Raw genomic sequence first — 25,550 nt, forward strand, 5'->3', positions numbered from 1 at the left:
AGCGTTTCTATGCTGCTTCTATGTGTTTTTACTCATTTATAGTTCTTATGCTTGTATTTTATAGTTTTTAAATTAGATTTGTTTTATATTTTTAGCTTAATATTTTAATTGTCATTTTCATTGCATGTTTTTAACTTTTGTAAACCGCCTCGGGGTTGTTTTTAATGAAAGGCAGTATAGAAATTCAACAATAAATAAAATAAAATAAATAAATAAAGAGGAGTGGGGAGGAGTGTGTTAAGAGTTCAGTTCGTCCCTGGAGACCTTGGAGTGAGGTCTGATCAGCAACGACTGAAGGGAAAGCAGAGAGGAACAGCCTTGGGCTGGAAATCAGCTGGGAGTAAATACAAAGGACAGGGACCAGTTTAGCTGGATTTATTTTTGCTTAAGTGCTTGGATCTGACTGCATGGTTCTTGTATTGTAGTCCCTGGGGGAGGGTTTCACTTGACTGGAAGCAGCAGTTGTGATGCCTCTATAGATTTCCTAACCATCCAGTTATTAATAAATCCTTCTTGTTGTTAAAGGGTGTCACTCCTTCTTGGGTCCTGCCCTCATCACAAGCTCCTGAAGGCCTCTTTCTTGTAGGGAGGGGTTTCCCGCTATACTCTGCTTCTATTTTAAAAAGTGGGTGGTGGCAGCCTACCTGAGACTCCTCACAGCCGGGGGGAGGGGGTTGTATCCCCCTCCCCAATTTAATCCTTACAAGCCCCGTTATCCCCTCAGGGGAATCTCTTCCAGTGCTCACATCACATGTAGTCTCCCATTCAAATGCAAACCAGGGTGGACTCTGCTTAGCAAAGGGGACCATTGATGCTTGCCACCACAAGACCAGCTCTTTTTTGGACCAAAGAAGATTGAGTAGAGACAGGCCAGGGGTGTCATGGGGGGGGTAGTCCTGGGGTCATGAATGGCTCAGAGGGAGCCCCCTCATCTCCTTCGCCACCCCCCTCCTCTAAGGCCTCTTCCAGAAAGGAAGGGCAGCTGTGGAGGCACCTACACAGAAGAGCAGGGAAGCGATCCTCCCCCCGCTCAGCTCTCTGCTGCTCCCACCTTCACGGGCGCTGCATTCTAATATCAGGGACTTTTTAAAAGCATGTGTCATTATTTGGGGTGGGTGGAATGACGAGTGTAATTATCCAAAGGGGGCTGTGGGTCCTGGATCTTTTACGATCTTCTAGCAATGCCGCTGGACACGGCCAGAGTGTTAGAATAACTGTGGGGCTGCTTTGGAAGACTCTGGCGCTGGTCACACCACACCCATCCCCAAAGAGCAGACGTGAAAATGGAGGGCTGTGTTAAGAAGAAGCAAGAGCAACATTGCAGCAAGAAGAAGAAGAAGAAGAGGAGGAGGAGGAGGAGGAGGAGGAGGAGGAGGAGGAGGAGGAGGAGGAGGAGGAGGAAGAAGAAGAAGAAGAAGAAGAAGAAGAAGAAGAAGAAGAAGAAGAAGAAGAAGAAGAAGAAGAAGAAGAAGAAGAAATGATGTTGAATGTTGACACTGATCAACTCAGCTCTTGCTCATTCCTGACTGGGCTGAGCATCCTAGATTCTAGAAGGAAAAGAGAAGGACCATCATCACACAAACACTCTAGAGCCACAGAACAATGAGACAGGAGAACAGAATGGAGACAAGACGGCAAGAAGGAGCCGCAGCAGAGAGAGTTTGCCCGCTGAGCAGCAGACGTCGCTCTTCAGCCAGGCCGGATTCCTCTGCTTACGCTTCCCTTGGGAGTCCAGCGTGGACGCTCTACTTACAATGGAAATTGGGACCTCAAGGTGAAGCATCTCTGCCTATGGCATCACTGCTCATGAGATGGACTAAACTGCCAACACACAGGCGAAAGCAGTCAAAAGCAAGACGTCCATATTTTCAGTCATTTTGCATCTGTGCCGCTGTAATATTTTGAGGAAGGAAGTAATCGCCCTGCCTTTGGATCCTGACCATTTCCCACACCCATCAAGAAGCCTGCCTCCCTCTCCCACATCAAACTTGTGGCAGTTCATCGAAGGAGGGAAAGCAAGGCAGTGTACGACAATCTTCTTCCGACGTCATGGGCTTTGCACTCCTGTTTAGTTTACTGCTCATACAACATTTTAATCAGGATGGTGAGTAGAATGACTCACCCCGCCAATAGTAGACATGCCAGGACAAAACGCAAAGAGACATCCAAAACCAGAGATTTGAAATGTCTTTGTTTATTCAGAAGGAAGTCCCACTGGGTTCATGTGGCTTATTCCCAAGATGCCTCCAAATACCAGGGGCAGGGGAGCCATAGCAGCAGCAGCAGCAGGAGAGAGGGCAGGGGCCCCTCACCACTTGCCTGTGGGCTTCTCAGAGACCTCTGGTGGGATACAGGAGGCTGGGTCAGAGGGCCCCCTTGGGCCTGATCCAGCAGGACTGTTCTCATGTCCTCTCCCTCAGTCTCTCCACTGACAAAACCGGGACTCAAAAGGCGCTTAATTGGGGCTTGGTACTCTCCTAGGCTAGGGTCAGACCACACGGATGGGGACAGCAGCAGGAGAGGGGACGCGGGACGCACCACAGGCCATGATGTGTGCACGGGGAGCGAGTCGGGCTTTGGCTCTGAAGCCCTCTGCAGCCCACAATCGAGAGGCGGCTCACCACCTGCTCTGCCTTTCCTTCTCAGGACCAGCTGGGAAGAAGTATGCCTGTTTTGTGCAGAGGTCCTCCGAGCGCCTTCCTCAAGGCACCAAGGGCATCTCCATCTTGCTGAAAGGTAGGACATCTTCAGGAAGGCCTTGGCCCATCACGGCCTCTCTTGGGCAGGTCCCTTTGCTGGAGGAGGAGGCGGCTCCTGAAGCCGTGAAGTCTGGAGCAGCTGCGGTAGCAGCTGTGGGTGGTCTTCCCTAGAGAGACCTGCCAGGCAACCTCCTCGCTAAGTTTCATCAAGATTTCACGCACGGGGAAAGATGGCGCCATACCAGTGCGGGAGCAGATGGCACGATACAGACGTGAGTGTCGTTGTTCTGGCACCCACTTTAGTTTGGGAATGGACCCACTTTGTGCAGAGAACAGGATGGGGCACTTAACCATTTAACTTGTCCCCATAGCTAAGCAGGGTCTGCCCTGGTTGCATATGAATGGGAGACGTGATGTGTGAGTACTGCAAGAGATTCCCCTCAGGGGATGGAGCCGCTCTGGGAAGAGCAGAAGGTTTCAAGTTCCCTCCCTGGTGGCTTCTTCAAGATAGGGCTGAGAGAGATTCCTGCCTACCACCTTGGAGAAGCCACTGCCAGTCTGTGAAGACAATACTGAGCTAGATAGACCAATGGTCTGACTCAGTATATGGCAGCTTCCTATGTTCCTATGTACCTCTCAGCCTAGGTGATCTCTGGAGGACAGGGACTGGCCTAGAGTTGCCAACTGTCCCTCATTACGCAGGACGTCCCTCATTTCAAGGATGAAATCTTGGTCCCTACAGCACTGGTCCCTCATTTATCCAATTGCATGTATGCCAGTGATACTCAGGCTCTTGATTACCATTGCGTACACCTCCCAGACACTGCTCCCCACCCCCAGCCAGCCCTCACCCACTTGTGTCCCTCATTCTGGAAAGGAAGCGTTGGCAACCCTAGACTGGAAGGTTGCCCACAGAGCGGCCGTGGGGCTGCCTGGAAGCCATACCTAGCCGAGGCCTTTTGCTTGACTTTCGGTAGCAATGGGACAGGCAGCGATGCGAGAGGAGCTCATCTGGAACCAGACAGTGGCGGTTTTCCAGTGCTCTGATGCCCATGGCCCCGTGCAGGTGCATCTCATCGTTTCGGAGGTAATGCACAGAGGCAGCCCGGAAGCTCGGCCTCTTCTCCAGAGCCTGAAACTGATTGCTGATCAAGATACAGAGGACTGTGCGGGGACGTGCTGCCTGGAGCCAGCAGACCATCAAGGAAGCCTCCAGAGCCAGGCAGAAGTCCACGTGACAGGGAAAGGTGATGGCATGGACCTGGCGGCTGGCTCGTGTTCTTTCCAGCACTGGCATCAGCCGGTGAAGCCGCAGGGCGTACACCGCCTGCTCTGGCGTGGATGCCGAGCAAGCGTCTGGCCGAGTGCTTCTCACAGAGCTCCTAGCCCTGTCTCTGAGCTGTACCATCGCCCAGTTGCAGACATGATGCGGTAACGAGTGTCCAGATATCTGGACACTTGTACATGTGCTTGTGTGAATGAGGGCACCTGTGTTGGTTTTTAAAAGTCCACCTGGCTACAAGTCCTCCAAATGCAGGGTACAGAGAGGAGGAGGTGCACTTCTGTCCCTGCGTTTCACATAGCATGTGAATGACCGTACCCGTGTACAGATCTGCACTTCTGTACACTGGACACTTGAACAAAGCGTGCCAATGGGCCTCGAGCATGTTTGCAGGTAGGGCTCACATGGTGATGAAATGCCCCTCTGTTTGTTTGTTTGATTTCTCTGTGACAGTCATGATAATCTTCTGGAAACAGAAGCAGCATGTCAGAGAGAAGAGTTATCATCTCACTTTCTCTCTGCCATACTAGGTTTTCTTATGTGTAGGACTCTTTTTTTTCTCATCATGTGAGCCCCTCCAGCTGCAAGGTGGGGAACTTGGAGGGGGGGGACACGCCCTAGGAGCAAAAGGCTCATACCTTTGTCTCCCCCTCTGCCCGCCCACAAACACACACACACACCATGACCCTAATCGGAATCATCCCCGGCCTCAGCTGCTGCTGAGTAGTGAAGCCCACGTTGAAGGCACGGGGTCACTGAGCTCCCCACAGACCACCCCCTGAAACTATCCCTTTCTGTCCGCAGCACTTTTGCCGGGGGCGTCCAACTGCGCCATCAGCAGCCCCCTGACCAAGAGCGGGGGGGCTACAGGGAGAGCCACCAACGGAACCAGCGACAGCAGACCCTGCGGTAACGAGCTTCTGTTCACGTTTTCCATCACGAAGCCACAAGTACTACGTACTGAGTGTGGATACATACTACAGATTGCAACGGGATTTCAGAATAATTTAGGACCCCTGCCTTTAAAAAACAACACCCCCCAAACCTCTGTGGTCCAATCCACGAGGAAGGTTTCCTATGCGTGCCCGGGTGGAGCTCAACAGAGCTGCCCAAGAGGGAGGCAGTGAGTGCTTTGAGTGGAGGCGGGGGGTACTATTTGGATTTCCAGCCCAGGAGTCACGGGGCAGGTGGGGGCATGGCATACACTTCTTTCCCGTTCCATCCTCTGTCCTTCACAGAGCCTGTTTCTGTCTGTCTGTCTGTCTCTCTCTCCCTCTCTCTCTCCTGACAGAAGCAGACGAACTGAGAAACCGGAAAAAGAAAGCCATCTTCTTCAAAGTCCTCATCCTGTCTGCCCTGGTGCCCGTCATGCTGGCCATCCTCATGTTTGTGATATGCAAAGTGCCCTGCCTGGTAAGACTGCTTAGCGGGCCCACTCCGAGGCAAAGGGTAGGCCGGGCCAGCAGAGAGCTGCCTCCTTGATTCTCGGGGCTGTCCTGCTGTGGGAACTCCTGACACGCCTATGCTCGACCTGACTTCCCAGAGCCTTTCCAAACAGTGGCTGAACTCAGCTTCGCAACACTTAGGCAGAGGGGAGTTCATACAAGGAAACATCAGGACAGCGGCAGAAGCGGCCCTTCATACAGCTAGTGGCTTTATTCTGCCTCCCCCTGATGATTCGCAGTCACCAAGCATGACACGCACCCTACAAAATGAGCATTTGGGTGCAGTGCACTTGGGTGCAGTGCTCAGAACTGGCTTAAGGCACTTAAGCTCAGTGCTCAGAACTGGCTTAAGGCACTTCCTGCTGCAGTCAAGCCGCCCGTCTGGCAATGCAGTCCGAGAAGCCCCCTTTCCTCAGTTTTCTGCAGGTCAGACTTGCACGTCAGGAAAGGAGGAGAGCTGGTCTTGTGGTAGCAGGCATGACTTGTCCCCATAGCTAAGCAAGGTCTGTCCTGGTTACATATGAAAGGGAGACTAGAAGTGTAAGCACTGCAAGATATTCCCTTCAGGGAATGGAGCCGCTCTGGGAAGAGCAGAACGTTCCAAGTTCCCTCCCTGGCAGCATCTCCAATGAGATAGGGCTGGTAGAGAGACTCTTGCCTGTAATGGGGCCGCTCTGGGAAGAGCATCTCCAAGAGAGGGCTGAGAGAGATTCCTGCCTGCAACCTTGGAGGAGCCGCTGCCAGTCTGTGAAAACAATACTGAGCTAGATAGACCAAGGGTCTGACTCAGTATATGGCAGTTTCCTAGGTTCCTATGAAAAAAAAACCAGCATCAGGGGAGCATCAGTGGGTTTCAAGGAGTCAACGTGGGAGCCAGCAGCATGGCAGGAGTAACAGAGGCAGTGCCCCCTCCCTGCCAGTGCCGGGACTCTGGCATTTGGCGGAGGGTGGTGGGTGCGAACCTTGGGTTTTTTGTTAGCATGTTTTTATGATGTTTGCATGTAGCAATCAAGCTTTGCAAGTGACGATACACCTCTGATTTTTGCTGAGGAGGGAGCTGGGAGAACAGTACAAGAACCCCAATTTCACACACACCCTCCCCAGTTTATGTAGAAACAAAGAGTGCATCTGTACCTTTGCTTCTGGAGGGCATTCTTCATGAGCTTTCCAATGAACTGTGAATGGATTCCCTTGTGGAGTCATTGGGAGGTTCTGGTCTGGCTGTGCGTATAACAGCTTCTCCCTCATTCAGTTTCCGTGTTTCCGTTGCATGCTGAGAAGCAAGATTGTACAAAAGAGATTCACAACAGGCAAGGAGAAGAAGAAAGAAGCAGACACAGACCTGGCCACACCTGGGACATCTACAATGGTCTGGCGACACCGTTCAGTCATGCTTTCCCCATCCAACTGGAGAGGCCTTCTAATCAGAAGAGTGCCTCAGTGCAGGCATTAGACACATAACGTGTTAATGTCACTTCCAGGCCTGCACTAACTCCACTTCTGGGGGCCCACACAAACTGCTGGCCGGCCCTGTCCCCACCGCATAACGGCCGTTGGGGGGGGGAGATATTTAACGTGCACCCGACACCCCCCGCAAAGCCCTTCAGGTCTGGGCTCCAAAATGTCCTAGGTGTGTCTCTGAGGCTGGAGGTGGCCTATAGCCACCAGACTAGTAACCATTGATAGCCCTTGTCTAAGCCCCCTTTAAGGGCTTAGTGGCTATCACCACATCCTGAGGCAGAGAATTCCATAGATTAATCACGTGCTGTGTGGAAAAGCAGTTCCTCCTGTCAGTCATAGATTTCCTGGCAATCAGTTTCACGGGATGACCCTGGTTCTAGTGCTCCCCCCCCACCGCACCCAGTCCTGCACTAAATTTATGTGGACCTATAGAGTCCCATTTATACCGTAACAATACTGCTAAATTTGCCAACCATGTCAACACAAGTTTCCCCTTTATTTTCCAGGCAAAAGCTTAACATCAAATGCACTGTCGCAAAAAAGGCCCAAGGGTCAGGAGCATGTAACCGTTTGTTCTGGAACGAGTAAAATACAACTTGTTTTCTCAGTTATCTTTCTGTCTTCCTTATTTATTTATTTATTTATTTGCGTGGTCATAATGAAGATCGTTTCTGTCTAAAAGGGATTCCCTGAGACATCCAGCTCCTTCTGGAGAGAACAGCAGCAGGGATTCCACGCAGTTCTGCAAGGCAAGAGCAACTGCTGTCTGGGCCTGTGCAAAATGAGCACCCGGAGGAAGGGGCAGGAATGGAGACCTCTGGGGAGAACAGCCCCACCGGCTCTGTGTTTGTGTGCCAGGACTGGGCTGCTCCCCAAAGAAGCCCCCTGCCTCCCTCCCTCCCCCTTCCATGCAAGATCTCTCCCACACACCCCAGCAGCTGCAACGACCGCCTCGTGCTGCTGGGGCTGGCTCAGGTTGGGCTACATTTATTATTCTCCCCATGGCTAATTGTTATTAACCCGGGTAAGCCGCTCTACAATTCCGCTTCCTGGTCGCTGCTTCCTCCCGGAAGCGGTAGGGCAAGCCGTTCTATAGTCCAGCTTCCTGTTCTCTACAGCTAGTGTGTTCTTTTCCCCTGCCGCTCAGATTTTGCTACTACTTCCGTGTCGTTGCTCATGCTATGTAGCACAGTTTTGTCATACTCATCGAGGAGTGGTACACTATGCATCTGAGCATGCTCCAAAGTACCACTCGTCGATGAGTATGACAAAACTGTGCTACAGCTACACCGCCTCCTTCACTCCCTCACTTCTCTCGCACGGCCGCCCAGCGTCGCAAAACGGCGTCACGCCTCCTTTTGCGACGCTGCCGCCCAGCGAGGAGAGCGTTTGGCCGACTGCCGCTAGGCGGCGCTGTAAAAAAGCCAAGTGTTCGCTCTTGGAGGGGTTTACGACACGGCCGCCCCGCGACAGCGACTCCTTTCACGCAGGAGCCGTAAAGCGACCTTCCTTCCACCGCGTCCTAGGAGTTCTGGGCAGAGAACAAAGAGAGGAGCTTCATTCGGCCGTCCTGAGCATGCGTCAAGGCTTGTGGGCGGGCTCCGAGGCACAGGAAAAGGTGCGTTGATCGGCAGGAGAGCGCGTCGCTACAGGCTCAGGCTCCTAGTGGGCACCGCATCAGCTAGTCAGCGCGGACCACGGGATACCGGCAGCCAATGAGCGCAGAGGAGGCCTACCACGTGACGCCCTCAGAGGCGGCCCACCTGCGACATCTTGACTGCGGGAGGAAGGCGTCGCCACGCCCCTCCCGAGAGGTCCAAGGCACGCCCGCTCATGCGGCGGTGGAGGGGAGCGCTGGCCGGCTTGGCGCTGGGCTGCGCGGCCGCCTGGTTCTGGAGTGGCAGGTTCGATTCCCGGGTGTGGCTCCTGGGGCAGGAGGAGGGCGCGGAGCTGGTGCTGAGCCTCGCCGAGCTAGGGCGTTACACCGGGGCGGAAAACAGCGCTGGACTGTACCTGGCGGTGTTGGGACAAGTCTTCGATGTGCAGAGGGGGCGCCAGCATTATGGGCCTGGGGGCGCCTACAGCTTCTTCTCAGGTACCTGCTGCTGCTGCTGCTTGCCCGATTCCTCCTGGGAGCCTTCTCCAGACCGGCTTCTCTCCCTTGCCCTAACGGGAGGAGTGTGGGTTGCTGGCCATGCAAATAGGTGTGAGAGGATCCGGGGAGTGAAGAGCGGCACTAGGGTCAGAGCAGGCAGGGAAGCTGGTCTGGCGGTGGCAAGCATAACTGGTCCCCTTGGCTAAGCAGGGTCTGTCCCGGTTTGCATTTAAATGGGACACTCCATGTGTGAGTTCTTGGGGGGAGCAGAACAGGTCTGCATAGGGAGCTTTTGCTAAGCAGGGTCCACCTTGGTTTCATTTACATGGGCAACTACGTTTGAGCTGTAAAATATTCCTCTTAGGGGATGGGGCTGTAGCTCCCAATTGTAAAGCATCTGCTTTGCATGCAAAAAGGCAGCATTTAAGCTAGGCCTGGGAAAGACTCCTGCCTAGAACTGCTGCCAGCCAGTGTCAATGATACTGAGCTAGATGGACCAAGGGTCTGAATCGGAGTAAGACAGCTTCCTGTGTTCTCTAGGGAAAGATGCTTCCCGAGCTTTTGCGACGGGCGACTTCACCCCCATCGGATTGGTGGATGATATTTCAGGATTATCGCCCTCAGAAATGTTGGCCATCCAGAAATGGCTTGCTTTCTACAGGAAGAACTATGTCCCCATTGGTGCGTGAGTAACAGCAGCGTCCAGAGAAACCGGTTTTGCTTTCTCTTTGGCCGTAAAATGCATCTGTGCCTGCTTTTCCTCCCCGGCGCAGGCTGGGCTGTTAAAAAGGTGCCTCTGAGCATGTACGGAACGTCCTCTAGTCACCTTGGCCCCTTCCTCTGTGCCAAAATGACTGCCATTTTACCCTAATCATCTAGAGAAAGCTGTCAGCTTTCATCTCAAGGGGGGAGTATCCATTGCCAAAAACCACCATGAGCATGTCCCTCGAGCTGCTACTGATGGCCAATGTTTGTGGTCCCGATTTAAGGACTGAACGGTGGAAGGCCATGCCCTTCCCCACCGTCTACTCATAAGCAGCTGGGAAGATGCTATACTGGAGCGCGGTCTAATCCAGAAGTCCGCTCATCATCTTCAAGCTTCAGGGGGTGTATGTGCGGTGAACTTGGCCCTCCAGTCATTGTTGAACTACAGTTCCCATGATCCTCAGTCACAGCTTATGGCGACAGTGGATGATGGGAGTAGCAGTTCAGCAACAGTGGTGGACAAAATCTACCCACCCCTGGTTTAAGGCCAGCGGGAGGCTTGGAGAGTCATCTTGCTTGTTCTCTTTCCCTTTGAAAGGCAAAGTGGCCGGACGATTCTACGACGAGAATGGAGCGGCCACCGCCCTCCTGAAGCAAGCCCAAGCCCTCATCCAAGAGGGGCAGCATCTCCAGGCCCAGGAGGAGGAGGAGAAGCACCATTGGCCTCCATGCAACGCCGAATGGAGTGCCCGCAGTGGAAGCAGGGTTTTGTGCTCCAAGCAGAGGTGCGGTTCATGTGCAGCTACATAGGAAGCTTCCATATACTGAGTCAGACCGGTGGTCTATCTCACTCAGTCTTGTCTTCACTGACTGGCAGCGGCTTCTCCCAGGCTGCAGGCAGGAGTTTCTCTCAGCCCTATCTTGGAGCTGCCAGGGGAGGGAACTTGGAGCCTAGATGCTCTTCCCAGGGTGGCTCCATCCCCTGAGGGGAATATCTTACTGAGTTCACACTTCTAGTCTCCCATTCATAATACCACCAGGGTGGACCCTGCTTAGTTAAGGGAGCAAGTCATGCTTGCTTCCCCAAGACCAGCTCTCCTCCCAGGTGATGGGGGCATCCAGACCTGTGTGTGTGTGTGTGTTCTGATTGGCAGTCTGGAGCCCGAAATTCTGTGGCTGAAAAATTACAAAGGCAGCAAGCACATAAATACAGCATGTGGTATACATTCAGTTATTTAGAAGTTGTGAGCAGTGTTCTCTCTAAGGCGTGTGCACATGTACATGCTTACGTTTTTAAAAATGTCTGCTCAGTTAATTTTAGTTCCTCTCACACTGCCTGGATCCTGCCTCCTAGAACAAAATTCATTTCTGCACACAGATGGGAAACAATGAGAGCACACACTGGTTGTGCATAGTGTTGGACCAGAAGGGGGAAGGATCGAGATCACATCCCCACTCGGCGCTGAAGCTTACTTGACGTTGTAGGTGGGGCTGCTTTTGAAAATGGTCCGGAAGCTGCAGGTGGTTGGAAATTATGAACTGGCATGGGGCATTTTGATCTTCTCACGCCAGTGTTTCATCAGCTATGCTGGCTCCCAGTCCATTTCCGGGCCAAATTCAAAGTGCTGGTTTTAACCTTTGAAGCCCTAAAGGGTTTGGGACCGCATTACCTGAGAGAGCGTCATGCCCCATCTGTACTGACCCAGACCTTAAGGTCTTGCTCCAAGTGCCCTTGCCGAATGAGACGAGGTAGGTCTACTAAGGAGAGGGTCTTCTCAGTGGTGGCACCCCTCTGTAAAACAGCCTCCCGCAGAAACTCACCTAGTGCCATAACTATGTTCTTTTAGATGCCAGATGAAGACTTTTCTGTTCACTCTGACTTCTTAAAGTTTCGTACTGTATAAAATATTGTCTATCATGTTGTAACTTGTGTTGTGTGTTAATTGGATGTTTTCACTGTATTATTGTGATCCACCCAATATTATCATTGCTAGTTAGCAGTTAACTGGAGCCAGTTACACACTCGGCAAAGCCCCCCTTGCAGGGCTGTTGTGAGGCTAAAGTGAGAGAAGTTCCCTCCCTGGTGTCTCCAAGATAGGGCTGGGAGAGACTCCTACCTGCAACCTTGGAGAAGCTGCTACCAGTCTGTGCAGACAGGACAGAGCTTGATGATCTGACTCAGTATGTGGCAGCTACACATGTTCCTGTGGGACACCATATGTGACCCTTAAGCAATGTGGGGTAACCATTGAGGAAAGTTACATAAATGTTGACATTGCAATATTCAAGTACTAAACCTAACATGAAAAATGGGGTTCAGTTGCTTCTCAGCTGGTGGGGTTTGGGTTTTTCAACTTTAAACCTCCCAGAACAGTCTAGGTCCCAGCTGAGAAGTACACAGACTGCCCCACAGGCTTTAAAGTTTAAATATCCAATCCTGAGCGCAAGTTATAAAGAGGACATTTATGCTTTCAGCTCCCCAGAAGTAGTGCTACTGCTGTTATTTATATACCAGTTTTCAACCCAAGTTCTCAAAGCAGTTTTCCTAAAAGAATAGATTTGGTTCTCTGTGCCTAAGGGAGTCACAATCTAAAAAGCAGCAAGGCAGCCACACCAGCAACAGCCACGTGGGAGGTGCTGTGCTGGGACAGATAGGGCCAGTTGCTCTCCCTCTGCTAAATACCAGAGAACCACAAAGGGGTCATCTAAATACATGCTGACCCCTCTGCTCCGCACGAACAGCCCATGCCTCGGCCCAACAGCTGTTCCCAAGTGGGCAAAACCATGGGCGATGAACCCGCCATAGCTGCGGTCCGCCCATTTCAAGGTGTGTCCATTTCCCTTTCTGCCTCTGCAGTGGGGGCATCTCCCAAGAGTGGACCGGCGTCCCCCGGAAACTCTACGAGCCCGGCTCCTCTCACAGCCGCTGCGTGTGCGTGAGAACAGAAGCGCCTTCTTCAGGGCCACCACAGTCCCGCCCGGACGAGAGGGGAGACCTGGACAACCCCAATCTGCAGGAATACGAAGGGTGCCACCCACAGGCTGACTGGTGTGCTTTGAAAGATTACAGCCCGGCATGAGGATGTGCAAGTTCCTTCTCTCCTCCCCTTCCCACTCCCCCCAAAAGACAAGACGGTCACCATCCCATTCAGTTAACGCTACTGCTCCGTCACATAAGCATCTAAACACTTGCGAAAATACCATCACATTTATAGTAAATATGGACCCAGAATGGCTGCCGCAATCAGTCTCGTTATTTCAGAGTGGGTTTTTTCCACATTTTCTGTGGCGGGTTTCTCGCAATTACCCCCCCCCCCACTTGCCCAGGCAGGACAAGGGTTCACCTAGCTGTTGGACTACAACTCCCATCATGCCCTGTGGTAGTGAGGGTGATGGGAGTTGTAGTCCAACCACCGCTAGCGACCCAGGTTTGGGGAACTTCATGGGTAGGACAGCAGAACGGAAGCATGCAAAATCCTTTCCGAGACTTGGGCTCGATTCTTCCCAACAGGAACTGTGGTGGGTCAAGTCAAGGCTGGGCTGTACCCCATGAGGGGTGCTCGCTTCATGAAACACTCTTTAAAAAGGTGAGGCGCATTCTAGGGTGTGGATCCTACCCTGGCGGTGGTACAGCCCGAACACAGGTTCTCCACCTCTGCTGCTGCTTGTGGCCAATAAGTGGGCCAGTGAAAGGCTCCTTAGGTGCACTTAAGAACATAAGAACAGCCCTGCTGGATCAGGCCCAAGGCCCATCTAGTCCAGCATCCTGTTTCGCACAGTGGCCCACCAGATCCCACTTCTGGGATCATGCAGCCAGAACAGGTCAGCTCTAAACCACACACTCAGCCAACCATTCAAAAGGAATGGTTTGTTGGCAAAACATAACCCTGAGGAGGAGGGAGAGAGAGAATATTTTTCCACTTGGGAATGCCAGTGTGGGTGTCCAGCATGTCGAAAAAGGCCTTTCCCGTTCAGTTCGCAGCCTCTCGGAACCATGCACCAGTGCCCAAAGACATATACAAGAGTCTCCCTCTCACATAACACTAGAACCAGGAACATCCTATGAAACTGATTGCCAGGAAATCGAGGACCAACCAATGGAAGTACTTTTACACACAAGGCATCATCCACTTGTGGAATTCTCTGCCACAAGATCTGACAGCCAACAACCTGATTGGCTTGAAGAGGGGTTTGGAGAACTTCATGGAGGAGAGGTCTATCAAGGGCTACTAGTTGGAGGGCTAGAGACCACCTCCAGCCTCAGAGGCAGGATGCCTCTGAGTACCAGTTGCAGGGGAGTTACAGCAGGAGAGAGGGCCTGCCCTCAACTCCTGCCTGTGGCTTCCAGCGGCATCTGCTGGGCCACTGTGCAAAACAGGATGCTAAACTAGATGGGCTTCCTTGGGCTGGATCCAGCAGGGCTGTTCTTACATAGGGTAAGGGGAGGAAAAGTGACACCCATCCATCCCCACCCAAGGTGGATAAGACATCGAGACTTGCTGGCAATAGCTTGAGTGCTTCTGACATCAGCTCCAACTCACCAAAGTCAGAAAATAGGCGGTGGTGGAAGAGGAGGTCAGTGTGGCCAGAACACCCCAGATTCTGAGCCTGGGAAATCTGCAAGGGAAGAACCTCTACAACGGAAAGCCCAAGCTGTTTGATTTAATTCTGCCATTCTGCCAAGCTGGCTTGAGGGCGACCTCTCTACAGAAGGGATGGAGGCCCCCGACATCCAGAAATGCCACCTCTTAACACAAAGTTGGGGCCAATCAGCCGAGTAGGATCAGGCCTTTTATTAGAAGTCCGTTACAGTGATTATTTTTGCACAATCTCACAAAACCCACCTAGAACCCAGAGAAGCACGTGCTTGAGGACCGGATCTCCTTTGGAAAAAATGCACATCTTCCCGCTGCCTTGGCTCTGGGATTTCTGCTTGCGTTAAGGCAGTTACCACCATACAAGTATCGCGGTCCTGAAAGATGCTGGGATCTGTCACCTCATCCAATTCACTTGATGCCAGGAAGGTCTTTACAAAAAGGGAGCTCTTCTCAACAGGAGCTCAGAGATTCGAGGCACGTTACAAAGAGTGAGTCAGGATCAATAGCTCGGATTTGGTGGTTTGGGCTCGACCAAGATTGATTTCTCAAGCCACGGCTATCCCCAAAGTGAAATGCTAAGTCTTGGGTGAACTGGATTTTTGTTACATTTCATTTCCTGCAACTTCTCCAGAATGCATCCCAACGGGAATTTGAGAGGGAGAGAGGGAGAGAAATGAGATAGGGGCTGCCACAATGAGCATCTGACTGGCACCGTTTCTTGCTTGTAAGACCGAGAAAAGGAGGGACAGACACACAAAATCGACCTTCTCCCCAGAATGGGAAAAACACAAAATATATCTCCACTAAACAGAAATCAAAGAGGGAAGATTTCCAGTTTTGTTTTTCAGAAGTTCAGAAGGCTTAACAGCAGACTTGAAATGCACTGGTCTAGCTTCAACCTTTAAAAGTTTCCCCCTAAAAAGTATTTTTTTTAACTGCACATGCCCCAGATATCAATCAACATATAAAGCCATTATCATCCTATAAATCACAGATATAAAAAAGTAGCACTCTGGTATCAGCTCTTTTTACATATGTATATATATACGTGGGCGGTAAACATTACAGGGTATATTAGTATTCTAGACGGGAGAGGGGTGCATTTGGGGGGTGAGGGGTAGTGGTTACTGAAGGCGAGAGAAAAACGTGTCCCAGCAAATCCGTTAGTACAATAATGAAGGCTTCGTCTGTCTTCCAAATTTTGCTTTCTTCTTTAAAAAGACAAAAAGCTCTGTGTGTGTGTCAATCTGGGGTGACTGGATCCCCTCGGTGCTTCTGTGTGCAAGTTGCCCAGTGATTTAGGATCTGCTTGGAGGGACCCAATTTTGGTATGGGGCAGAACTGGTGTCCACGGAGGAGACCCCCTCCCCCGTCCATGCTGAAGGAAAATGTGGGTATGTGGGAGGCTGTCTATGGCATTTAATACTGGTGAGGGGGTGGGTGCTCAGTTGGGCAAATTCCCAACGTCTCCCACTCCAGGAAATTCTAAAGAAAACCTCCGCAAGAGCCTTGCTGGCTCCCTACGGAGGGGGCAGCCGCAACAAGGATTCCTTCATGACTGGCTCCTCTGTGCGCCACCCTCGTATCATCGGAACAAGCTGCCGTGCGTTCAAGACGCCTCACCACAATTCCTCAACCCCGTAAACCTCTGTCAAGAAGACCCTGCTCGCCGGGATCAAATCTGGAAGCCAAGATCACTTCCTGCTTCTCCCCTCCGACGCGGCAAACGGGATATTCAGGGAGGGAGGGAGAAGTTATGAAGACACACACACGTCTGGCTCCTTTTCTGCGGGAGAAACGGTAAAGCTTTTGTCTTAAGGCCATGGAGAAAATTCTTCCGCAATGCAACGAAAAGGGGGAAACCCGGCGCGAAGATCACGCAGGAGTTTAACACCACAAGATTGTAGATCTCCAGGAAAATTTAAGTGCTAAGACCATCCCAAATAAGTGTCCTGGGACTTCCAAGTGGTCCCGTTTTGCTGCATCACAGACAGAGGCCTGTGGTGGGATGAAACTCTCATTTCTGAACACCCTGTGTTTGAAGGAGAGGGCCGCGCCCAACTCTTTCGCCTAAAAGTCCCGATGCGTTTGCACTCTCGTTTTCGAGAACGCCCACCCACCAACGGGTTTGGGGAATGGTACGGAATTGGATTCGACCAGAATATAGTGTTGATGTGGACCCTTAAAAGTCCATCAGAGTCTACCGTCACGGGGAAGACGCAATAAGATGCTCCCGACCCCCACCACCATCGGCGACTTCGCAGCAGCCGTTAAGAATGAAGCAGGGGCACCTCCTGGGAATGGCTCCTCTTCCCGCGGGGGACTAGGAGACGCCCCCCAGAGTCAAGACGTCGAAGCAGATGTTGCAGACCCGAACGGGCTTGTTCAAGTCGAACTTGATGATGGGGATCTCCTTCATCGAGCACTTGTGGCAGAGCAGACGGCCGCAGTGCCGGCTGCAAGGAAGGGAAATGGCTTTTTAGAACAGGTTCGGCCGGCCGCCCTCCCAAATCATTCTACTACAAATATTTATGTACCGCTTTCCCACAAAAGCTTGTCTTACAATAGAGAAATAAATAAATAAGAAAATGGCTAAAAATAAACAAACAAGAAACAGAAGACGAGCAACAGCAACAGCCACTGGAGGAATGTTGCGCTGGGGACGGATAGGGCCAGTTGCTCTCCCCCTACTAAAGGCAAGCGAATCGCCACTTTAAAAAAGGTGCCTCTTTGCCCAGTTAGCAGGCCTGATAAAAGTCCTGCCATCACTAGCAGAAGATTAAGGAAAGAGAAAAGAGGGCTTATTTATACCCGCCAGGAATCGCAGGAAGATTAAGAGTAGACCTTCAAGATCTAACCAACGAGTGTCCATCCAGTCCTTCCAGTTAAGAGCTTCTGGAAAGCTGACCATCAAGCTAGGTTGACAACACACCTCCACAGTTAACATCCCACAACAACTGGTTTGGGGAGGTATACTGCCTCTGTACAAGGAGGCTCAATATATAGCCATGATGAGCTCTGGCCCCTGATAAATGGCACCGTGGGGTGGGGATAATCACCATGCTTGGAAGAGTTTTTGGTGGTTAGTTTTAAATAGTGAGAGTGAGAAAGAGAGAGAGAGAGAGAAAGAAAGAGAGAGAAAGAGAGAGAGAGAAAGAAAGAGAGAGAAAGAGAAAGAGAGAGAGAGAAATTAGGTGACTCATTAACTCTGCTGGGTTCTTTGCTGTGTTTCTGGTAGCTTTTGATACCCCCCCCCCCCCGCAATCTATCTCCCTTCTCCCCACACTTCCGCCAGAAGCCGGGGGTGTCTTCTCACTCCTCCCAGGAGGAACCTGAACCTTCCTAACCATCCTTACAACTTGATTCCCACAGCCCACAGTTAGGCACACGCCCAAGGCAGCCGACACACACACAGCAGGCATCTGCCAAGGCGGTTTCGAGCCCCTTCCCCAGATACGAAGTTAGGAACTTGGGGCCAGCTGGAACCGATCAAAGAGCCATCTGCGCAACCAACCAGGCCACCTCGGTTTCCACGCACTCCCCGGAAACCAAAACCCCGCGGGACCAACGTTTACCAGTGATGCTTCCTTGTCGTGACCCCGAACTTGGCTGTGCATTCGTAGCAATTGGAGCCGTCGCACCAGGGGGGCTCCTTGGACAGCATATCTGCGAGGAAGGAGAGGGGAACAAAGAGTGAGGAACCGTTCCAATCTCTGAGGTTGCCCCAGCGGATTTTAAAGCAAAGAGCAGCCAGCCAAATGCCAGCAGCACTGACTAGGGTTTCTTGGGAAGGAGAGCAGGTCTCGTGGTACTGAGCATGGGGTCTTGCTCAGTCAGAGAAAACCATCCTGAGCTGAATGGACCAAGGGACTGGCTCTGTGTGAGGTCGCTTCCTCGGCTGGCAACCGAGGACTGGATTACAACCCCAACAGAGTCCAATTGGAAGTCTAAGCCCCAAAGCAGCTTGAGAAAGAGAGCAAAGGAAAGGCCGATAGGGAGAGGTTGCTGACCCCACTGACAACCGCCACCCGCCCCTGTGCTTTTTCAGCACAACTGACAATGTGATCAGTTTGATGGCAGGTAGTAAGGGAAAGCTCCTTGCATCAAATCGCCATCCTCTCTGGCCCCAAATCAGGCACAGGCTCTCCAGGGATGGTTGACGGTGGCGATCTTATGGTTTCTTTTTAGACCGTGAGCCCTTCGGGGACCGGGATCCGTCTTAATTCTATGTATTTATTATTGCTCTGTGTCAACTGCTTTGGAAACTTTGGCTGAAATATTTCAACGGCAAGAAATATGTGTTGTTGTTGGTATCAAACACACCAATCGCCGGGGAGGCTCCTACGGCTTAGGGGCCTCCCTGGGGGAGGCAGGGGGGTGGGCCAAACCAGCCCTCCAGCTGTTCAACTCCAACTCCTATCTTCGAGACACAGTGCATTGCGACTGGGGTGATGGGAGCTGTAGTTCAATGAGTTCCCTCGCACGGGGGGTTCCCAAATGTTAGCAACCGCAACAGCCATCGCTTACAACTTTTTTAAAAAGGCAGTCAAGACACATTGGTTCACCCTGGCTCTTAATTCGGCATTGTTTCAATTGTGTTTTTAATAGTTTTAAGTTTTAATGGTTGCAATGTTTTAATCTCTTGATCTGTTGTTTCTATGGTTTTGTTGGAAACCGCCCAGAGACTGGCTTTTTGGGCAGGTATACAAATGTGCTAAACAGGTAAATTTGCAGCCGGGGATGATGGGCATTTGAATCCGCCACTTCTGGGGATCCCCGTTGCCGCCAACGCTGCTTTCCAGCATAAGCAGGCCTCAACAAACCCACTTGCCCGCTCGCCGGTGGCGAGTGGTCCCGGCTGCTTGACGAGCCGGACACCCAGCGCCACACGGATCTCCTCCTCGGGAGTTTCGTTCCCGTGGCTCGAGGTACTGACTTACCCAGAAGCCGGAAGAGGAGCTGCTTCGTGGCCACTTGGTAGTTGAAGATGTTGACTCCCTGGTTGTTGTTGACACCCAGGCGGGCGCCGGCCCGCACGATGGCCCGGCACAAGTTGGCGTTGCCCTTCATGTAGGCCAGGAGCAGCACTGGAAAGAAGCCGAAAGGAAAAGGCCATTAGGAACAGAGGAAGCTGCCGCCTCCTACTGAGTCAGACCCCTGGTCCCTCGAGCTCACGATTGTCTGCTCTGACTGGCAGCGGCTCTCCAAGGTTCCCAGGCAGGATCTCTCCCAGCCCTAATTGGAGATGCTACCAGGGACTGAACCTGGGACCTTCGGAACGCCAAGCTGAGGCTCCGTCCCCTCCGGGGAATATCTTGCCATGCTCACATACAGTCCCCCATCCAAATGCAAATCAAGGCAGACCCTGCCGAGCCCAGAGGGCAATTCACGCTCATGCCCCCCTAAGGCCAGCGGTGGGCAGACGCCGGCACAGGGACCCGACGTGGGCCGGCGACCGCTAGCCAAGGCCTGACCTGTGTTTCCTTCGGCATCTGGTTTGTCGAGAGGGTATTCCGGCATGCACTCCAGGAAGAGGTCAAAGATGGCGGCGGCATTGTCTTTCCCGTATTGACCCAGGATGTGCATCGGAGACTGGCCTCTGAGGACGAGAGGGTGGACACGTGACCCATCGCGGGGACTCGTTAACCAGTGCCTTCCGCTCCCTGGTTCAGAGCTGCCCTTTATACCAGAGGCAGGCATCAGGCAATTTTCCAGATGTCACTCAACTACAACTCCCATCATCCCCGGGTCTGGCGTCATGCAGCTCTCCAGATGTTGCTCAACTACAACTCCCATCATCCCCAGGTCCGGCGTCACGCAGCTCAGCTCTCCAGATGCGGCTCAACCACCACCCCCATCACGCCCTGCCCCAATTCACTGTGGTGGGGGATGATGGGAGTTGTAGTTCGACAACTGGAGAGAGCCAAGTTTGCCAACTTTGGAAGTCGCTACAGACTACCAGTGTGCCCTGTGTTGCCGAGATCCCAAGATGTCAACGACTACAACTCTCATCATCTCTAGTGGCAGTGGCCTGTGGCTGAGGATTATGGGAGCTGTTGTCAGGAACATCTAGGGACCCTCGTTACAGGCAACGCTGCCTATCACTTGGGTACAGGGTCTCCAAGAACAGTGAGCCACCCAGGGGGTCCAGCAACGCACCCGGAAGGGGAAAGGGGTCCCCTTTACCTGACATTAAAGGCTTCGGCATCCACCGTGCATTCTGTCAGGAGCACACGGATGTTGGTCAGGCGCCCCTGCATCACAGCCAGGTGGAGGGCTGCGGGGAGGAAGGCAGGCATTTAGCTTTCAGGCTGGGCAGGCCTGAAAAGGCTCCTTTTAACATCAGGGGTCTCTAGCACCACGCCACGTTAAGCCGAGAGGCCTCGGCCTTTGCCAGGGTCATGCAAGGACTCAAGAGATGGATTGGGCCCGCTGAGATCCAGGTTCAAATCCTCTCTGGGCTGCTGCAGTTGTATGAAGCGAACGGTGGCAAACTTCAGTTACTGGCTTGACCGGAATCCAAGAGGAAGTTTCCCCCACCCACACCAATTCAGAGTCGTCTTCCTTTTGGCTAAAGGCAGGTATTTAACATCTATTTTTCTGGTGTGTGTGTGTCGGGGGGTGGAATCAGTTAGTCCTTTGCTAACTAACAAAGAGGCACCTTTTCCAAGTGGCGATTCTTTTCACTGAGCAGGGGGAGAGCAACCGGCCCTCTCCATCCCCAGCACAGCATCCCTCCAGGGGCAGTGGCTGGTGTGTCTGAATCATTGGCACTCACCTGAATGGTCATTCTCCTCAGAAGTATGGATGGCATCCGAAAGGCATGATGGGTTGTCACGCCCTCCTGCTCCGAGACAGGGCCAATCAGAGAGCTTTTCCTCCTGTAGCAGGAGGGAGGGGCAATCCCCTCAGGCTTCAGTCTATTGATAGCTCTCCGATGCTCCGGCTAGAGAAAACAGTATCCAAGAAAGAACCAAACAGGATGGAACAACAAGTAAACTAGAAAACTTTAGAAGAAAACGAGCTGAGAAAACTCTTGCGGAAAAACCCCACCCATGGGAATGAGACAGACAACGCGGAAGAATAGAGCCTCCCCACACCTATATAGGGAACAGAGGGGTGGAGAAGTTGGAAGCAAACAGAATCAGAGACGAACGGTCGGGCGGGTCGGATGCCATCCATACTTCTGAGGAGAATGACCATTCAGGTGAGTGCCAACGATTCATTCTCCCTCAGAAGAGGATGGCATCCGAAAGGCATGATGGGACATACCATAGCTGCTAGAGACAGAGGGTGGGGACCGTGAGTATGGGGCTATGTTGGAACCACCCGTTGGAGAACCCGTCTGCCGAAAGAAGCGTCGGCAGAGGCCCAGTCATGAATCTTATAGAATTTTACGAAAGTGGAGAGGGAAGCCCACGTGGCCGCTCTGCAGATGTCAGCCAGAGGGGCCATGGTAGTTAGGGCCACAGAGGACGCGGCACTGCGTGTGGAATGGGCGGTAATGCCCTCCGGCTCCGCTACCTTGGCTGATGCGTAAGCTAAGCGGATGCACTGGCAGATCCAGTGCACCAGCGTGGAGGATGACACCTTTTTCCCCAGGGAACAGTCCCTGAAGGAGACAAACAGGGATTCGGAGACCCGAAAAGGTTTGGTACGGCGCAAGTAAATTCTGAGCGCTCTCCTGACGTCGAGCGTATGCCATTCCTTTTCCTTAGGGGTCGAAGGTTTAGGGCAAATTGAATTGACCTTGGGAAGGTCAGTGGGGTCAGTGCGCAGCACCACATAATCGGAGTACACTAAGCATAGCTCCTTTCTGGCGGATAATGCCCCTAGATCCGACACCCGCCGGGCGGAGGTGATGGCCACCAGGAAAATAACCTTGAGGGTGAGTAGGCGCAAAGAAACGGAGCACAAAGGCTCAAAGGGGGGTTTGACCAATGCCCGGAGGACCAAATTGAGGTCCCAAGTGGGGAAACGATGGATAGAGGGAGGCCTGAGAGCCGCCGCACCCTTGAGGAACCTTTTAATATGAGGATGTGCCGATAAGGGAGGCGCTCCCGGCACCTGGAGGGTACTGGAGATGGAGAACATCTGTCGTTTGAGAGTGGCCGGCATAAGCCCTTTGTCCAGCCCGGCCTGAAGGAACCCCAGAATTTGGCCGACTGAGGCGGACCTAGGGCTGGACCCCACAGAAGCACACCAAACAGAAAATGCCTGCCAGGTGGACTGGTACACCCTAAGGGTGGACGGGCGTTTGGAGGCAAGAATGGTTTCCTGGACGGCCGGCAAGTACCCACAGGCCACTAGCGTGCCCCGCTCAATCTCCATGCGTGGAGGTTCAGCCACTGAGGATCTGGGTGGAACAGCGGCCCCTGGCGCAAAAGCTGTGGATGACAACCCAGGGGCATCGGGGGAGCCAGCAACAGGGAGACCAGGTCTGAAAACCACGGCCGACGTGGCCGTGGGGCTACTAAGACAACTTCCGCCCAGTGTTGCCGGACCAGCCTGACTGCTTGTGGAAGTATGGCCGGGGGCGGAAACGCATAAAGCAGGCCCGGTGGCCATGGAGTCACTAGAGCGTCCATTCCCTCGGCCCCTGGTATCTGGTAAAGAACCTGGACACCTTGTTGTTTCCTGGTGTGGCAAACAGATCCACCAGGGGGGTCCCGAACCTCTCCGTAATGGAGTGGAACACCTGATCGTCCAGGGCCCACTCTGCCTGATCCAGCTGTGTCCGGCTGAGCCAGTCTGCCACCGTGTTGGACACCCCACTGACGTGTGCCGCCTCCAAGGATGTTAGATTCTTTTCTGCCCAGTGCAGAAGCAGCGAGGCTTCGTGCATCAGCGGCCATGCCCGTGTTCCCCCCTGCCTGTTGACATGAGCCTTGGCCGTTTCGCTGTCGGTCCTCACTAGGACGTGGGACCCGCAAATCAAGGGGAGAAACTGAAGCAGAGCATACCGAATCGCCCTGAGTTCCAGCCAGTTTATGGACTGGACCTGTTCGGACGGAGATCACAGGCCCTGTGCCACTTGGCCTTGACAATGACCTCCCCACCCTTGGAGGCTGGTGTCTGTGGTGACCAGGATGCGGTGCACCGGCAAGAAGGAGACACCCTTGGCCAGAGCTGGCGACAGCCACCAGTCCAGTGATTTCCTGACCTGAGGGGTCAGACGAACCCTCAGCCGGGACTGAGCGGCCACTAGGTCCTGAAGTGGCAGGAGCAACCATTGGAGCGGGCGTGAGTGGAGGCGGGCCCAGGGGACTATGCCTATGGTCAAGACCATCATCCCCTGTAGCTGACTCAGGGATAGCACATCCAGCTGGCTGCGTGGGCGGGCCTTTCGACACAACGCCGACAACCTTGTCGCCTCTCTAGAGACAGGGATGCCGTCCCCCTTACAGAGTCTATGACGGCCCCGAGATGCAGGATTTGGTTTCGGGGGAAAGGGAGCTTTTCTGACGGTTCACAAGGAACCCATGTGTCTGAAGGACCATTAAGGTCTCTTCCACGTCCCTCAAGGCCTTCTGGTAAGATGGGGATCTGATCAACAGATCGTCCAGATAGGGATATAAGTGAATCCCCTTCGCCCTCAAGTGCACCACGAGTGCCACCATGATCTTGGTGAACACGCGTGGCGCACTTGAGAGGCCGAAGGGAAGGGCCTGGTATTGGAAGTGTGCTCCTGCATACGTAAACCGGAGGAACCTCCTGTCCTGAGGGTGAATGGGGACGTGGAGGTAGGCCTCCTTTAGGTCCACTGAGGACAGGAAGTCGCCCCCCTGGAGCGCTAGCAAGATGGAGCGAAGGGTTTCCATCCGGAAACGCCTCATGCGAAGGAACCGGTTCACGTACTTTAAGTCGAGTATGGCTCTCCACTCTCCGTTCCTTTTCGGCACCAGAAAAAGAATGGAGTAAACGCCATACCCAACCTCTTCCAAGGGAACTGGCTCGATCGCCTTGATGTCTGATAAGTGGCGTATGGTGGACAGCATCTGCGCATGTTTGCCCTGCTTGTTGAAGCGCGGGGACACTAGAAAACGGTCGAGGGGCGGACAGTGGAAATCCAGGCTGTAGCCCTGGGCCACAGTCCGCAGCACCCAGACATCCGAGCAAATCCTCGCCCAGGCCTGGGCGAAGAACTGCAATCTGCCTCCCACCTGGCATTCCACAACACCGTCATTGGGTTGCTGGTCGTTTGAAGCCAGATTTCTGCTGCGTAGGCTGACGATATCTGGACTGGGTGGTGTCCCTAAAGGCGCCCTGTGGCCGCTTCCAGGAGGTGAACCTGTCCTGTTTGTCCTGTCGGGGACAAAAGGACGACCGGAAGCCCCTGTATGAAGAGAAGGAAAGTGAGAAATGTTTACCTCCCTGGCGTTGCGCTGACGATGGCATCGCCTTCTTCTTGTCCTTGCCTTCAACTAAGACAGGCTCCAGGACCTCCCCAAAGAGCTTGCCTCCCTTGAACGCCAATGTGGCTAAATTAGACCTGGACTTCTGGTCAAAGCGCCAGTGCTTAAGCCATAAATGGCGCCTGACTGTTACGTCGGAGGCCAAAGCCCTAGCGGACAGTTGGGTAGCGTCCAGGGAACTGTCGGCCATGAAGGCCGAAGCTTTAGATAACTTATTGAGGCCCTGCCTGAGAAGCAACAGCTCAGGGGGAACCAAGGGCAGAAGCTCTTTAATCCAGAGCACTGAAGCTCTTGCAAATATGGAATTAGCCATGCAGGCCCGCATAGCGAGCGAAGAAGCCTCATGGGATCTCCGCAAGACGGCGTCACACTTTTTGTCGTCATGGTTACGCAAAACTTCCTCCCCATCCCTGGGCAAAACAGCGCCAGTAACCAGGGCCGCCACTTCCGCATCTACTGGCGGTATCTGAAGTTTGTCCATTACCACCTTGGTGGTTGTATAAAGGCGTTTAATCCCCGTGGGAGGACCCTTACTTTCGGTGGGACGGTCCCACTCCGAGTGGATTATGTCCAGAAAGAGCTGAGGGCAAGGCACCACTACCTCAGGTGCCTTTAAAGAGGGTAAGACCGCGGGGTCCCCCTCAGGGGTGGTGTCCAGGGGATTAGGCACCACACCCCCCAACCTTAAGGTCTCCCGCGCCTTGTGGAGTAGCACAGGAAAATCCGGGGGCGAGAATAAATGGTAAGGGGCATGTGGGGTGGAAGCACTGTCCCCTTCATCCCCAGAAAGCTCGCCCTCCTCCCTGTCTGAGGCCGATTCCTCCAAAGGAAAGCTTTCCGGAGGCACATT

The 25,550-nt window shown here is 53.0% G+C and overlaps 4 protein-coding genes across 7 annotated transcripts in view; 2 read left to right on the forward strand and 2 right to left on the reverse strand.

Annotated features, from left to right (window-relative positions):
- Positions 1-7,866, reverse strand: part of ACACA (acetyl-CoA carboxylase alpha) — a 140,041-nt gene extending 132,175 nt beyond the window's left edge. Inside the window, exons 1-2 of the mRNA XM_053274908.1 lie at positions 7,818-7,866; positions 6,561-6,699 (exon numbers count right to left, since the gene is read on the reverse strand). Of these exons, the coding sequence (XP_053130883.1) occupies positions 6,561-6,586 (26 nt within the window). The 5' untranslated portion in view covers positions 6,587-6,699; positions 7,818-7,866. The remainder of the gene's footprint in view (positions 1-6,560; positions 6,700-7,817) is intronic.
- Positions 1,629-7,498, forward strand: LOC128335950 (uncharacterized protein C17orf78 homolog). 3 transcript variants are annotated; one of them, XM_053274915.1, is made up of 7 exons: positions 1,629-2,104; positions 2,647-2,736; positions 3,677-3,946; positions 4,786-4,890; positions 5,273-5,394; positions 6,679-6,795; positions 7,394-7,498. In XM_053274915.1, exons 1-7 carry the CDS (start codon positions 2,050-2,052, stop codon positions 7,403-7,405), a joined length of 771 nt encoding a protein of 256 aa, XP_053130890.1. In that variant the 5' UTR covers positions 1,629-2,049; the 3' UTR covers positions 7,406-7,498. The 3 variants fall into 3 exon arrangements, with proteins under 3 accessions (XP_053130890.1, XP_053130888.1, XP_053130889.1); XM_053274913.1 differs by lacking the exon at positions 7,394-7,498 and having other exon boundaries at positions 6,679-7,383; XM_053274914.1 differs by lacking the exon at positions 7,394-7,498 and having other exon boundaries at positions 5,276-5,394; positions 6,679-7,383.
- Positions 7,867-8,293: 427 nt separating the features above from the next.
- Positions 8,294-12,919, forward strand: LOC128336054 (neuferricin). 2 transcript variants are annotated; one of them, XM_053275186.1, is made up of 4 exons: positions 8,590-8,982; positions 9,523-9,663; positions 10,286-10,472; positions 12,545-12,919. In XM_053275186.1, the coding sequence occupies exons 1-4, from the start codon at positions 8,721-8,723 to the stop codon at positions 12,765-12,767; spliced, it is 813 nt and encodes a 270-aa protein (XP_053131161.1). In that variant the 5' UTR covers positions 8,590-8,720; the 3' UTR covers positions 12,768-12,919. The 2 variants fall into 2 exon arrangements, with proteins under 2 accessions (XP_053131162.1, XP_053131161.1); XM_053275187.1 differs by lacking the exon at positions 9,523-9,663 and having other exon boundaries at positions 8,294-8,982.
- A 1,546-nt stretch (positions 12,920-14,465) lies between these two features.
- Positions 14,466-25,550, reverse strand: part of ANKFY1 (ankyrin repeat and FYVE domain containing 1) — a 66,946-nt gene continuing 55,861 nt past the window's right edge. Inside the window, exons 21-25 of the mRNA XM_053275199.1 lie at positions 20,472-20,562; positions 19,760-19,884; positions 19,226-19,372; positions 17,861-17,951; positions 14,466-16,741 (exon numbers count right to left, since the gene is read on the reverse strand). Of these exons, the coding sequence (XP_053131174.1) occupies positions 16,609-16,741; positions 17,861-17,951; positions 19,226-19,372; positions 19,760-19,884; positions 20,472-20,562 (587 nt within the window). The 3' untranslated portion in view covers positions 14,466-16,608. The remainder of the gene's footprint in view (positions 16,742-17,860; positions 17,952-19,225; positions 19,373-19,759; positions 19,885-20,471; positions 20,563-25,550) is intronic.

The sequence above is a fragment of the Hemicordylus capensis genome, chromosome 12 (assembly GCF_027244095.1).
Source record: "Hemicordylus capensis ecotype Gifberg chromosome 12, rHemCap1.1.pri, whole genome shotgun sequence".
NCBI classification, from domain to species: Eukaryota; Metazoa; Chordata; class Lepidosauria; order Squamata; family Cordylidae; genus Hemicordylus; species Hemicordylus capensis.